At 39.2% G+C, this 12376-nt stretch overlaps 2 protein-coding genes across 4 annotated transcripts in view; one reads left to right on the forward strand and one right to left on the reverse strand.

Moving 5' to 3' along the window:
- Nucleotides 1–12376, forward strand: part of radil2a (Ras association and DIL domains 2a) — an 89708-nt gene that overhangs the window by 40571 nt on the left and 36761 nt on the right. The gene's annotated exons all lie outside the window — the stretch shown is intronic.
- The window catches only part of LOC307155419 (NACHT, LRR and PYD domains-containing protein 3-like), a 117735-nt gene that overhangs the window by 2303 nt on the left and 103056 nt on the right, over nt 1–12376 (reverse strand). For all 3 annotated transcript variants that reach the window (XM_079866022.1, XM_079866021.1, XM_079866020.1), the window contains one exon: nt 4649–4695. In XM_079866022.1, the coding sequence (XP_079722148.1) occupies nt 4649–4695 (47 nt within the window). The remainder of the gene's footprint in view (nt 1–4648; nt 4696–12376) is intronic.

Consider the following 12376-nt stretch of genomic DNA (forward strand, 5'->3'; position numbering starts at 1 on the left):
TGTATTTTCAGACGGCAGTTTTTTTGTGTGTTTTTTTGTTCTGAAAACTTATCCAGAGATTTATTGAGAAAGACTGGCCAGAAAGTTTTTTTTGAAAGAAATACAGTCTTGATCACAGATTTGCTAGGCAGTTACTAGGATGTTCAAGGTGGTTGCTATGGTGTTATGGGTGGTTGCTATGGTGTTCTGGGTGGTTGCTAGACAGTTGCTAGGCAGTTGCTAGGTGATTGCTAGGTCACTAAGTCTTTGCTAGGCAGTTACTAGGATGTTCAAGGTGGTTGCTATGGTGTTATGGGTGGTTGCTATGGTGTTCTGGGTGGTTGCTAGACAGTTGCTAGGCAGTTGCTAGGTGATTGCTAGGTCACTAAGTCTTTGCTAGGCAGTTACTAGGATGTTCAAGGTGGTTGCTATGGTGTTATGGGTGGTTGCTATGGTGTTCTGGGTGGTTGCTAGACAGTTGCTAGGCAGTTGCTAGGTGATTGCTAGGTCACTAAGTCTTTGCTAGGCAGTTACTAGGATGTTCAAGGTGGTTGCTATGGTGTTATGGGTGGTTGCTATGGTGTTCTGGGTGGTTGCTAGACAGTTGCTAGGCAGTTGCTAGGTGATTGCTAGGTCACTCTAAGTCTTTGCTAGGCAGTTACTAGGATGACTAGGATGTTCAAGGTGGTTGCTATGGTGTTATGGGTGGTTGCTATGGTGTTCTGGGTGGTTGCTAGACAGTTGCTAGGCAGTTGCTAGGTGATTGCTAGGTCACTAAGTCTTTGCTAGGCAGTTACTAGGATGACTAGGATGTTCAAGGTGGTTGCTATGGTGTTATGGGTGGTTGCTATGGTGTTCTGGGTGGTTGCTAGACAGTTGCTAGGCAGTTGCTAGGTGATTGCTAGGTCACTCTAAGTCTTTGCTAGGCAGTTACTAGGATGACTAGGATGTTCAAGGTGGTTGCTATGGTGTTATGGGTGGTTGCTATGGTGTTCTGGGTGGTTGCTAGACAGTTGCTAGGCAGTTGCTAGGTGATTGCTAGGTCACTCTAAGTCTTTGCTAGGCAGTTACTAGGATGACTAGGATGTTCAAGGTGGTTGCTATGGTGTTATGGGTGGTTGCTATGGTGTTCTGGGTGGTTGCTAGACAGTTGCTAGGCAGTTGCTAGGTGATTGCTAGGTCACTCTAAGTCTTTGCTAGGCAGTTACTAGGATGACTAGGATGTTCAAGGTGGTTGCTATGGTGTTATGGGTGGTTGCTATGGTGTTCTGGGTGGTTGCTAGACAGTTGCTAGGCAGTTGCTAGGTGATTGCTAGGTCACTCTAAGTCTTTGCTAGGCAGTTACTAGGATGACTAGGATGTTCAAGGTGGTTGCTATGGTGTTATGGGTGGTTGCTATGGTGTTCTGGGTGGTTGCTAGACAGTTGCTAGGCAGTTGCTAGGTGATTGCTAGGTCACTAAGTCTTTGCTAGGCAGTTACTAGTATGTTCAAGGTGGTTGCTATGGTGTTATGGGTGGTTGCTATGGTGTTCTGGGTGGTTGCTAGACAGTTGCTAGGGAGTTGCTAGGTGATTGCTAGGTCACTCTAAGTCTTTGCTAGGCAGTTACTAGGATGTTCAAGGTGGTTGCTATGGTGTTATGGGTGGTTGCTAGACGGTTGCTAGACAGTTGCTAGGTGATTGCTAGGTCACTAAGTCTGTACTAGGCAGTTGCTAGGATGTTCAAGGTGGTTGCTATGGTGTAATGGGTGATTGCTAGGGTGTTCTGGGTGGTTGCTAGACAGTTGCTAGGTTACTCTAAGTGTTTGCTAGGCTGTTCTGGCTGGTTGCTAGGCAGTTACTAGGGTGTTCAAGGTGGTTGCTAGGGTGTTCTGGGTGGTTGCTAGGCAGTTGCTAGGTTACTTTAAGTGTTTGCTAGGCAGTAACTAGAGTGTTCTTGGTGGTTGCTAGGGTGTTCTGGGTGGTTGCTAGACAGTTGCTAGGTGGTTGCTAGGTTACTCTAAGTGTTTGCTAGGCAGTTACTAGGATGTTCAAGGTGGTTGCTATGGTGTTATGGGTGGTTGCTAGACAGTTGCTAGGCAGTTGCTAGGGTGTTCTAGGTGCTTGATTTTCATAAGTCTGCATTATGTTCTGGTGCTGAAATATGGCTTATTTGTGATGTTATACGGTTGCTAAGGAGCTCTAAATGGTTGCTAGGATGTGGCTAGACCGTTAGCAGGGTTAAACTAATAAACTGTTAGAATTATATTATAGATATATTATATTATAGTAGATATCAACAGTATATATTATTATAGAATATATGCTATTAGAATAAACTAATAGACTGGATGTCTGTCCACATCAGAAGAGCAAATCTCTATGATGATCTGATTCACACACGCACCGTAAACACATAATCGTTCAAAAACTGTCAATGACTGATGAACAAAAAACGTGAAATTACAGTAAAATATCCAAATTGAAATAAAGTGCACAACACTTTTCTAAAGTGCACAAGTTTTCATTAAACGTTTTACAGAAAAACACTTATTTTACAGGAATTTCCTGAATTATTACTAACAAACACATTCACTGTAAAATACACACACACACACACACACACACACACACACACACAGAGATGAATGTAAGTATAATTTAGTGCCTGTGAAATAAAGCATCATGCAGAATATCATCAGTGTTTCTCTCCTGAACTGAAGCACAGGCTCGACTCTTCAACACACACACACACACACACACACACACACACACACACACACACACACACACACACACACACACACACACACACACACACACACACACACACACACACACACACACACACACACACACACACACACTTTAAACCCCATCAGAACATTAAACACTCACAGATCTCTCAAGATCTCTGCATCTCCACTTATTACAGACTTTATTTCTTTCCTGCTGAAGTTCTTATTGAGAATTACCAGTTTAGATGTTGATGTTGATATTAAAGTTGTGTTCAGTGTTTGCTTTAGTTGCTCTCGACTCTTGAGTTTTGAACATTAGTTTTTCTCTGACTGCTTTAACTGTGTGTTTCTGACACACGTTTGTTACGGCAAACACACCAGAGAAACTGATCAGATGTTGGTCACTGTTTAGTGATGATGGTCATCATTTAGTGATTCACTGATACCAGAGTCTAATCTCTGACTAAACTAGTTCATATTAGTTGTTAACTTCACATGCCGATACTAATGAAAATGCAGAAAATGTTTAGACAGGATCATGTAGACTCACACAGACATCAAGAATCGCATGAATCTCAACAATAATGACAATCAACAAAATATTCAGACACACAGAAAAACTCTGAAGTCACAAAACGAGCTTTGCTGATTGGTCGCGTGACGATGACGTAATATGATGCGTGCGCTGAGGCTCCGCCTTCTTTCACTCTGAACTCTTCTCTGACTCATTTCATCTGTTGATGCTGTCGAGGAAAGATCTCCACGGGGGAAGACATGAACACACTGGAGAGCCGCTTTACAGTAGGAGAGGAAGTTGTGCTTCTGATAATCTGAGGCACTGACACTGTTGATCATGTTTAACACTGTAAAGCTGCTTTTCAAGCAATCTATTGAATAACATGCCATATAAATAAACGTGACTTTACTGGAGTGCTAATTTGCAGAGCTCATGCTAACATGCCCATGTTGTTCTGATCAGATGCTTTTCTTATGCTCTCTATAAAGATGTTTATTTAGTTACTGAGAGGAAAGTGTGCAGCACATATTTACATATTCATCTAAACGTCGCTCTCAGTCGTGTGAGCGGAGTCAGATACTCACTAACAGTGTATCGCTGCTCGCGTATTTCCAACTTCGTTTTACCGCTAATGCCGGAGACACACTTAACGACTAGCTGAAACATTCTTAGACTGAACTGAACACACTTACAGAGTTTCCAACGACTTGAGCAGATTTTAAACACCGACTGTGAACAACGACTGAACGCAACTGTCTCTGACCCGCCGTGTTTGGCCGTGATTAGTCGTAAGTATCAAATTACATTCATAATCGGCCTTACAGTCGTTAAGTGTGTCCCGGCTTAATGAAGAACGAAAAAGAAAAAGAACTTTGCCGGGAGTATATTGGGACCTTAAAGGGATAGTTCACCCAAAAATGAAAATTCTGTCATCATTTACTCACCCTCAAGTTGTTTCAAACCTGTATGAATTTATTTTTTCTGCTGAACACAAAAGAAGATATTTTGAAAAATGTCTGTAACCAAACAGTTGATGGACCCCATTGACTTCCATAGTAGAAAAAAAAAAAACTTGAAATAAAGCATCATGCAGAATATCATCAGTGTTTCTCTCCTCGACTCTTCAACACAATGATGACAAACACACACACACACACACACATCAACTGTTTTCAAAAATTTTGACATTTTTCAAAATATCTTCTTTTGTGTTCAGCAGAAAAAAGAAATTCATACAGGTTTGAAACAACTTGAGGGTGAGTAAATGATGACAGAATTTTCATTTTTGGGTGAACTATCCCTTTAAGGCCCTGTGTGTGTGTGTGTGTGTGTGTGTGTTAGCTTAGCACCACTAATAATAATAATAATAAGTTTAATAGCTTTCTCAAGCCAACATAACAAAACACCAAAAACTAAAACTGTGTTTGTGGACTTACATCTGCGTGGTCCTGCTGACATCCTGATCTCTCCTCCATGATCCACACTAGAAAAACAAACACACACACACAGTTTGTTTCATTATATTAGTGAGGACATTGCATAGACCCTTCATTTTATATCACGTTAATGCTATTTTTATGGCCAAGGCAAACTCAAGCCTCACTCCCAAACACAGAAACAAACACTAGATTTAAGATTTAATTATTTTTAACTAGTGAGGACCAGTAAAATGTTCTCTTTGTCCTCAAAATGTCTTCTTACTATTTCACTATAAAGGTGAGAACATTTCGCCCTCACATGTATAGCCAAACACGCGTGCGCACACACACACACACACACACACAGGCGTAATTTGCGGGTGGGACATGTCCCCACCACTTTTGAAATATCTCGCGACACTAATATACCAATACAAATAAATAAAACATCTCCAGTTAACTAGCAGAGCATTCATTTAGTTCATTTGTTAAATAAGAGGGGATCTAGCGCTGAAATGTGTAGTTTTTTAAATCAAGTGGTCAAAGTGCTCGTTGCCGCTGCGATCAGTCGGAGACTGTGTTCTCTTGTGGCTCGCGCACAGTCTTCACTCGGACGCGCGCTTCAATCCGTTGTGGGGACTCTCTATTCGTTCCGGTGAAATTACAAAACAAAATGCACACACGCGTGTCCCTGCCTGATACAACCACTGATAAACATAATCAGTTTTGATGAGAAAAAAAAACAAACTATACGAGCGCAGATTATAACCCAGAACCTCTGACGCGCTTGGAAAAGTTCTGCCACTGGACCACTTAAATACACGCTTAAAGTTGTCGGATCTATGTATTTATTAACGTGAAAATTCTCACCACTAATAACATATATTAGACCTCATTAAATGACAAATTAAACCAAATGTACTGTGTTAGCAACGCTTTTTTATAAAACATTTTTATTTATTTACATTAGTAAGCTACAGGACATTGTCTTTCAAACCATGACCTGCGCGAAAGAGGAACAAAAATGTATGCAGCATCTGTAACGGCTACCGCAGCAACGGCACCGTGGATAACAGATTCATTCCTGTAAAACAGGAGAGAAACGAGGAGACAGTGTTATCAGTTTTGTGTTATCAGTTTCGAGCTCTCTGCAGTCATTTATTTTCCTGAATTTTCTTCAGCAAACACATCTCTATTGTTAAGCGTCATTGTATGTTTCACATATTACATGTTCAGTGTCTTTTTAACATTACAATGAATTTTCAGTGTCCATGTCAATGCAAAATCCATAATAAAATAAACCTCTTTCCACCAAATGCATGTTCACTTACTCTTCATGCTTGTATTTTATACTATTTATCAAAATGAAATGTAAAGACAATGGTAATATTCACCTGATATTTTTTTAGTTACTTAGAATCTTCCATTCACAGTATTTTATCAGTTTCATGTTAATACAGTACTGCAAAATCATGCTCAGAACTCATAAAGTAGCCTGACTACGTCAGACTTCCTACTTCCGCTCAATTTCATTTCGCTTCTGTAGTCAGTCTGAGATAGCAGCGTATCTTTCCGTTTTCCTCCGGCCTGAAAACAGCCGGCCAATCAACGAACAGAGGGCGGGCTGAGAGCCGTGACGTAGACGCTGATTGTACCGTGGATGCGTAGATTTTTACTTCACATAATCTGCAAAAGTCGTTCACAGCCATGTTCACTCCGGTATTTCGCTCGATGGTTTTGTTTTCGCATCATACATGTGTTTGCAGTGGAAGTTAGATGCGGCTGAGCATGCGCATAACACACGCCATAACCAAACGTTATGTGATTGGCTTACGGGTAACCAATGATTTTAAACTTCAGACAAGCGCCCCCCCGCGAGAGAGAAAACACTTCTCTATTATGCCATTCCAGACTCTATCTACGAAGCAAAGTGAAGTAGCAGAGTCTGGTATTACCAGGCTACTCATAAAGTGCTTAAAGTGTAACTTTTAACCTCATTTTAAACTGTAAACATTTTTGTATTAAACTCATTGAGCAGAAAAAAACATTTCCAACAGATGGTGGGGAACTGACATACAGTGAGCTAAACATCTCTGTTAACATTACAAGCTCAAAAAAATATCTTCATGTGCATATATATACACACGGGGAAAGTGTGTGTTGAGCTGACTTGATCTCTAGTAATGTCTCTCGACCGTTACTCTGCAGGACTTCGCCCTCTCGTTTCAACTCATTTCAAACTAAATCAAAAACAGACCCTAACGAAACTCATTTCACTAACAACAGTTCACTCATATCTCACATACATTTCAGCATAAATAAATGCTACTTCTGAGGTGTTTTTATACATTTCCAACAGATGGTGGGGAACTGACATACAGTGAGCTAAACATCTCTGTTAACATTACAAGCTCAAAAAAATATCTTCATGTGCATATATATACACACGGGGAAAGTGTGTGTTGAGCTGACTTGATCTCTAGTAATGTCTCTCGACCGTTACTCTGCAGGACTTCGCCCTCTCGTTTCAACTCATTTCAAACTAAATCAAAAACAGACCCTAACGAAACTCATTTCACTAACAACAGTTCACTCATATCTCACATACATTTCAGCATAAATAAATGCTACTTCTGAGGTGTTTTTATACATTTACCCACCTGTAAAACAGGAGAGAAACGAGGAGCCAGTGTTATCAGTTTCGAGCTCTCTGCAGTAATGAGAAACCCGCAACTCACGCAGCTACAGTTTCATTATTGATCGTACATCGTACAGAGGTCAAAATTATCGTACAAATACGATAATTATCGTATATCTGGCAACACTGAGCTACAGTAACTCGTCACTCTACACTGCCCCTACTGGCCCAGAGCAAACACTACACAATTCACTTTAAAGTGCAATGTGTGATATTTCTGAGGATCTATTGACAGAAATGCAATATAAGACCAATAACTAGGCTATGTTTTCAGTGGTGTATAAAGACCTCACTTAATGAACCATTATGTTTTTATTACCTTAGAATGAGTCATTTATATCTACATAACCGCGGGCACCCCCTTCTATGAAGGTCGACATATCGTGACGTCATGTTTCTACTGTAGCCGACAGCGAACAAACAGCGCTACAGAGCGCGTTTCATCACTAACTTGAATGAGAGGCAGCAGAAAAAGACGCAGCAGAATACTCAGGTTGTCCCTGACTCTGCAAACGTGGAGAAAAACATGCTGACTGAAACGACGCCTCGGACATCGTAACGGTAGCTATTTCCCCTTACCTAGCTGCTCTGATGCTCTTATCTTATACTAACTAGCATGGAAAAAGGCTATGGTAAAGTCAGTGAATAAAAGACTAACACAATGATGAACAAGTAAAAATAACAATCGCAATAACATGTGGTTTTACTGAATAATTAAGTAAATATAATTTAATATAAAATATAATATAAAGAAACCTCATTGCTTGACTTGCTACTCTCTGCTGACTCAGACGACGACATCTTCCGATCCTACGTCGGCCACCGTAGCTTCGAGTTCGAGTTTGAAATTTGAGGGATGTGCAGTGAGTGACTGATTGTTTGCAATTCGCAAACCTCACCACTAGATGCCGCTAAAAATCACACACTGCACCTTTAAGTCAGGAAAATTCACATTAAAAATAAAACCCTTGGGATACTTGTTGTTGTTTAAAAAAATAAAAATAAAAAATACAATCACTTGTTTCAAATAAAAGACAATAATTGTGAATATTGTTAAAATACAAATACAACACTTTTGTGGTCGTCACACATCATTGTACCCAGCACTTCTGAAAATGCACTTCCGAATGCGTCTCTGTCCCCAGCACATTTCAAACCAAACTGACGTCCATGACACACACACACACACACACACACACACACACACACACACACACACACACACACACACACACACACACACACACACACACACACACACACACACACACACACACACACACACACACACACACACACACAGAAGTTTCTAATTTTGTGACCTAACAGTTGTGGCACTGGCCACACTTATTACTAGGGGTCCAAGCACCGAAATTGAGAACATAAATCGTAAAACTCAGAAGGATGATCTATTAAAAAAAGGTGATTTGCATATTGGGTCATAACTTTGGAATGAGAAAAAAAATACAAAAAAAAAAAAATCTGAAAAAAAATAATAATAACTTTATCAAACTCCTCGGAGCATGATAAATAATTCCATTATTAATATTTTAATAATAGTTTATATATGAAAAGAGAAGTAATTCCCTTAATGTCGAGATTTTTAGCTGTGTATGGTGAGAGTGGGAATGGACAGATGCAGCTTAAAAAAAGGACGTAGCAAAGGGAGAAGAGGAAAATGTGTGTGCTAACAAGGTGAGAATGAGTGTGTAATCTGTGAGAGAGACTAGCGGATGAAAGCATGAAGCTCTGCAAATTCAGGAGGCATCAGAGCACAAACACACACAGTAAACCCAGAGAACCCATCGAGAAACTCTACTCTACTATTCTTTTGTAAAGTTTCACTATATAGTGTCATTTCTGTTTGATTTGACCCTTGATGTAACTTGATGTAATGATGTAAGCTCTTGCAGAAGTTAAAGTGTGCTGCGTAACACAAGAATGAACCTCATTGGTTCCAGGGATGGGCAGTATTTCAGATACATGTATTTAAAATACGCATTTGAAATAGCCTACAAAATACTATTTTGTATTTTAAATCAAATGTAATTTGTATTTTAATACATTTAAGATGAGTATTGTCAAATGTGTTTAAAGCTTTACTGCATGTTAGGGCTGGGTGATATGACACTACATATCATAGCGATGATATAAAGTTTGAATTGATGGATCTTTTTCTAAATCGTTTACATAGATGGGCCTGTTTGTGGGGTAAGCAAATATCCGTGCAGCTTTTAGTAATCAGGGATTATTGGAACGTTGGAGTGGAAAAAGCAGCACTGATGAATGATACTCCACAAACATCTTCAGCTTTTAGTTTTATTGTACATAAAATATAATAATCAAAAAGGGGTAAATAGTGTCAAATGAATCTAAATTAATTCTAATTTTAAATTTTAGATAGGCTACACTCTCTAATTTTAATGAACTTATAGAAACAAATAAACTTTACATAAAATAAACATAAAATGACTTAAAAAGCATTGGACTACCTGCAAAAAAAGAAAGAAAGAAAGAGATGAGGTTAGGAATGTAAAGTCAGTAGGCCTAGTATGTAGTTTCTTCATTCACTGTGGCCTGTACCTGCACTGGATGGCCAATTTCACATGTATTTTGTGTATTTTCAAAATACAAGATACTGTGTTTGTATTTAAATAAAATTTTTCACACAGTATTTTGTATTTGTATTTTAAATACATTTCCATGTATTTATGCCCATCTCTGATTGGTTCTAACACGCATCAAGCAAACATACTTGAGCTTACGTTTACACACAACTGATGTGTGAGTTGATGAATGTTTATATGTGAATTTAGGAAAAATAAAATCTGTTCATCATATAAAGCGATCGAGTCTCTTCAGAAAATGTGGACTAAACCGCTCAACTCATATGGATTAGTTTTACGATCTCTGAAGTGAAGTAAACAAAAGAGTCAAACGAGTCAAAACGAATGTCAAAATAAAGGTCCACATAACAGAACATAAACCTGACAATAAGCTCATTCGGCTATTTTTATATGTATAATAGTTCTGATCCTCGAATATGGCTGGACAAGAGGCTTTCTGCTGATATTTCACCAGTATCATCGTCTTCGTCTCAGCGCAGTTACAGTGTTACGCCACTGGGTGGCGGCAAGAGATTGACTTTGACAGAGTCATTAAACTGTTTGTTCAACGATCACATTCAAAAACGCTGATTCATTAAAAGATAGATGTAATGAAACAAGGTGCTAATTATTTTAACTTTGAGCTCCACTTTTCAAAGCTCAGCTGACCAGCAATGCGTCGCATGGTTAACACTGAAGCTGATGCTTCACTTAAAGGGATACTCCACTTTTTTTGGAAATAGGCTCATTTTACAACTCCCCCAGAGTTAAACAGTTGAGTTTTACCGTTTTCGAATCCATTCAGTCGATCTCCGGGTCTGGGGGTCCCACTTTTAGCATAGCTTAGCATAATGAATTGAATCGGACAAGACCATTAGCACATATTACGCCTGCTGGACTCATGGTACGACAGCAAAGTTTCTTGATTATAACGCAGGAATGAGAGTGTAGTTCCTAGCCATATCAGCCTAGAAAATCGCAACTTTTCATTTTCCGTTGGTCTTAGTACACGATGTAACTACAGAAGAGTCAAGTTTTAAATAGGAAAAATATCGAAACTCTTTGTTCATTTTTTTGAGAGAGATGCTAATGGTCCTGTCCGATTCAATTCATTATGCTAAGCTATGCTAAAAGTTGGACCCCCAGACCCGGAGATCGACTGAATGGATTCGAAAATGATAAAACTCAACTGTTTAACTCTGGGGGAGTTGTAAAATGAGCCTATTTCCAAAAAAAGTGGAGTATCCCTTTAATAGAGACCAATGGCATTGATTCAATGCACTGACCAGCGCTGCCACCATTCATGGTAAATACCCTTAAACATTAAGAGTAGGGGTGCAACGGATCAAAAAAACTCACGGTTCGGATCGTTTCTCGGATCAGAGTAACGGATCTGATCATTTTTCGGATCAGCAAAAAAAATAATAATGATAATAAAAAAGACAAGACAAATAAACATACATTTTGTCTTTTTGTTTATTAACAGTTTTAAATTATTAAATTAATATAAAATCAACTTAAAGTGCACAAGGCATAATATCTTCTTTTTAACTTAATGAACAACAACTTAGGCCGGCCACACACTGGTTGCGTGGCGTGAGCGTGGCGTTTCTGTTGCATGTCAGCTACGTGGCGTTTGCGTGGCGTTTTCCATGTCTTTGCATACCAGAAATGTATCTGACACGGCGCTGCTGCTGCTAGGTGACATATGATAAGCCTCATTGGTGATATATTTGACATATGGGGAGAGAGTTGTGGAAGGCCTATACTTCATGTTAAACGTAAATATATAGCAGCAAAGACAACGTCGGCAGTGTTGGCTATAGAATATTTCGTTCTGTATTGACAGGTGCAGTATTTGAAAATCGATAATAATTTTTTTAATTAAATTTATATTTGCATTTATGTCAAAACCTAGACACTTCCAAACATCAAAATGACATTTATTTTTTATTCGTGTCAAAATGACATATAAACATATTTTCCTATCTATTTTGCCTGGAAACGCTTGCGTGTCGTGTGAAAAATAGGCATCAGTTCTATTTCTAGCATGCACGCATTTTCCGCGCGGCCCAAAATGCTCCCATACAGGGGATTTAAATGACGCGGGGCGTTCAAGCTCCTCCGTTCCTCTGCTCGTCATGACCACACTGTGTGGACTGAACATGCGCACAATTTTTTATTTTTATTTTATAAATCAATCCGCGGATCACGTGTGTGCCGAACCGAAGATATTGATCCGAACGGATCACGGATCAATGATGATTAACTTATTTAACATTCAATACACATGCACAAAGTTCAAAACAAGAAGGATATATACTTATGACAAAAGGAAACATTCATTCCTCTGCGGTTTGCTTGTCAGTATCGCGGTACTACAATATTGCGGTTATCGGGACAGCCCTATTTAGAAAACAAAGCAGTTAATTCAGGACTAAA

Source organism: Squalius cephalus (assembly GCF_949319135.1).
Source record: "Squalius cephalus genome assembly, chromosome: 1".
NCBI lineage: Eukaryota > Metazoa > Chordata > Actinopteri > Cypriniformes > Leuciscidae > Squalius > Squalius cephalus.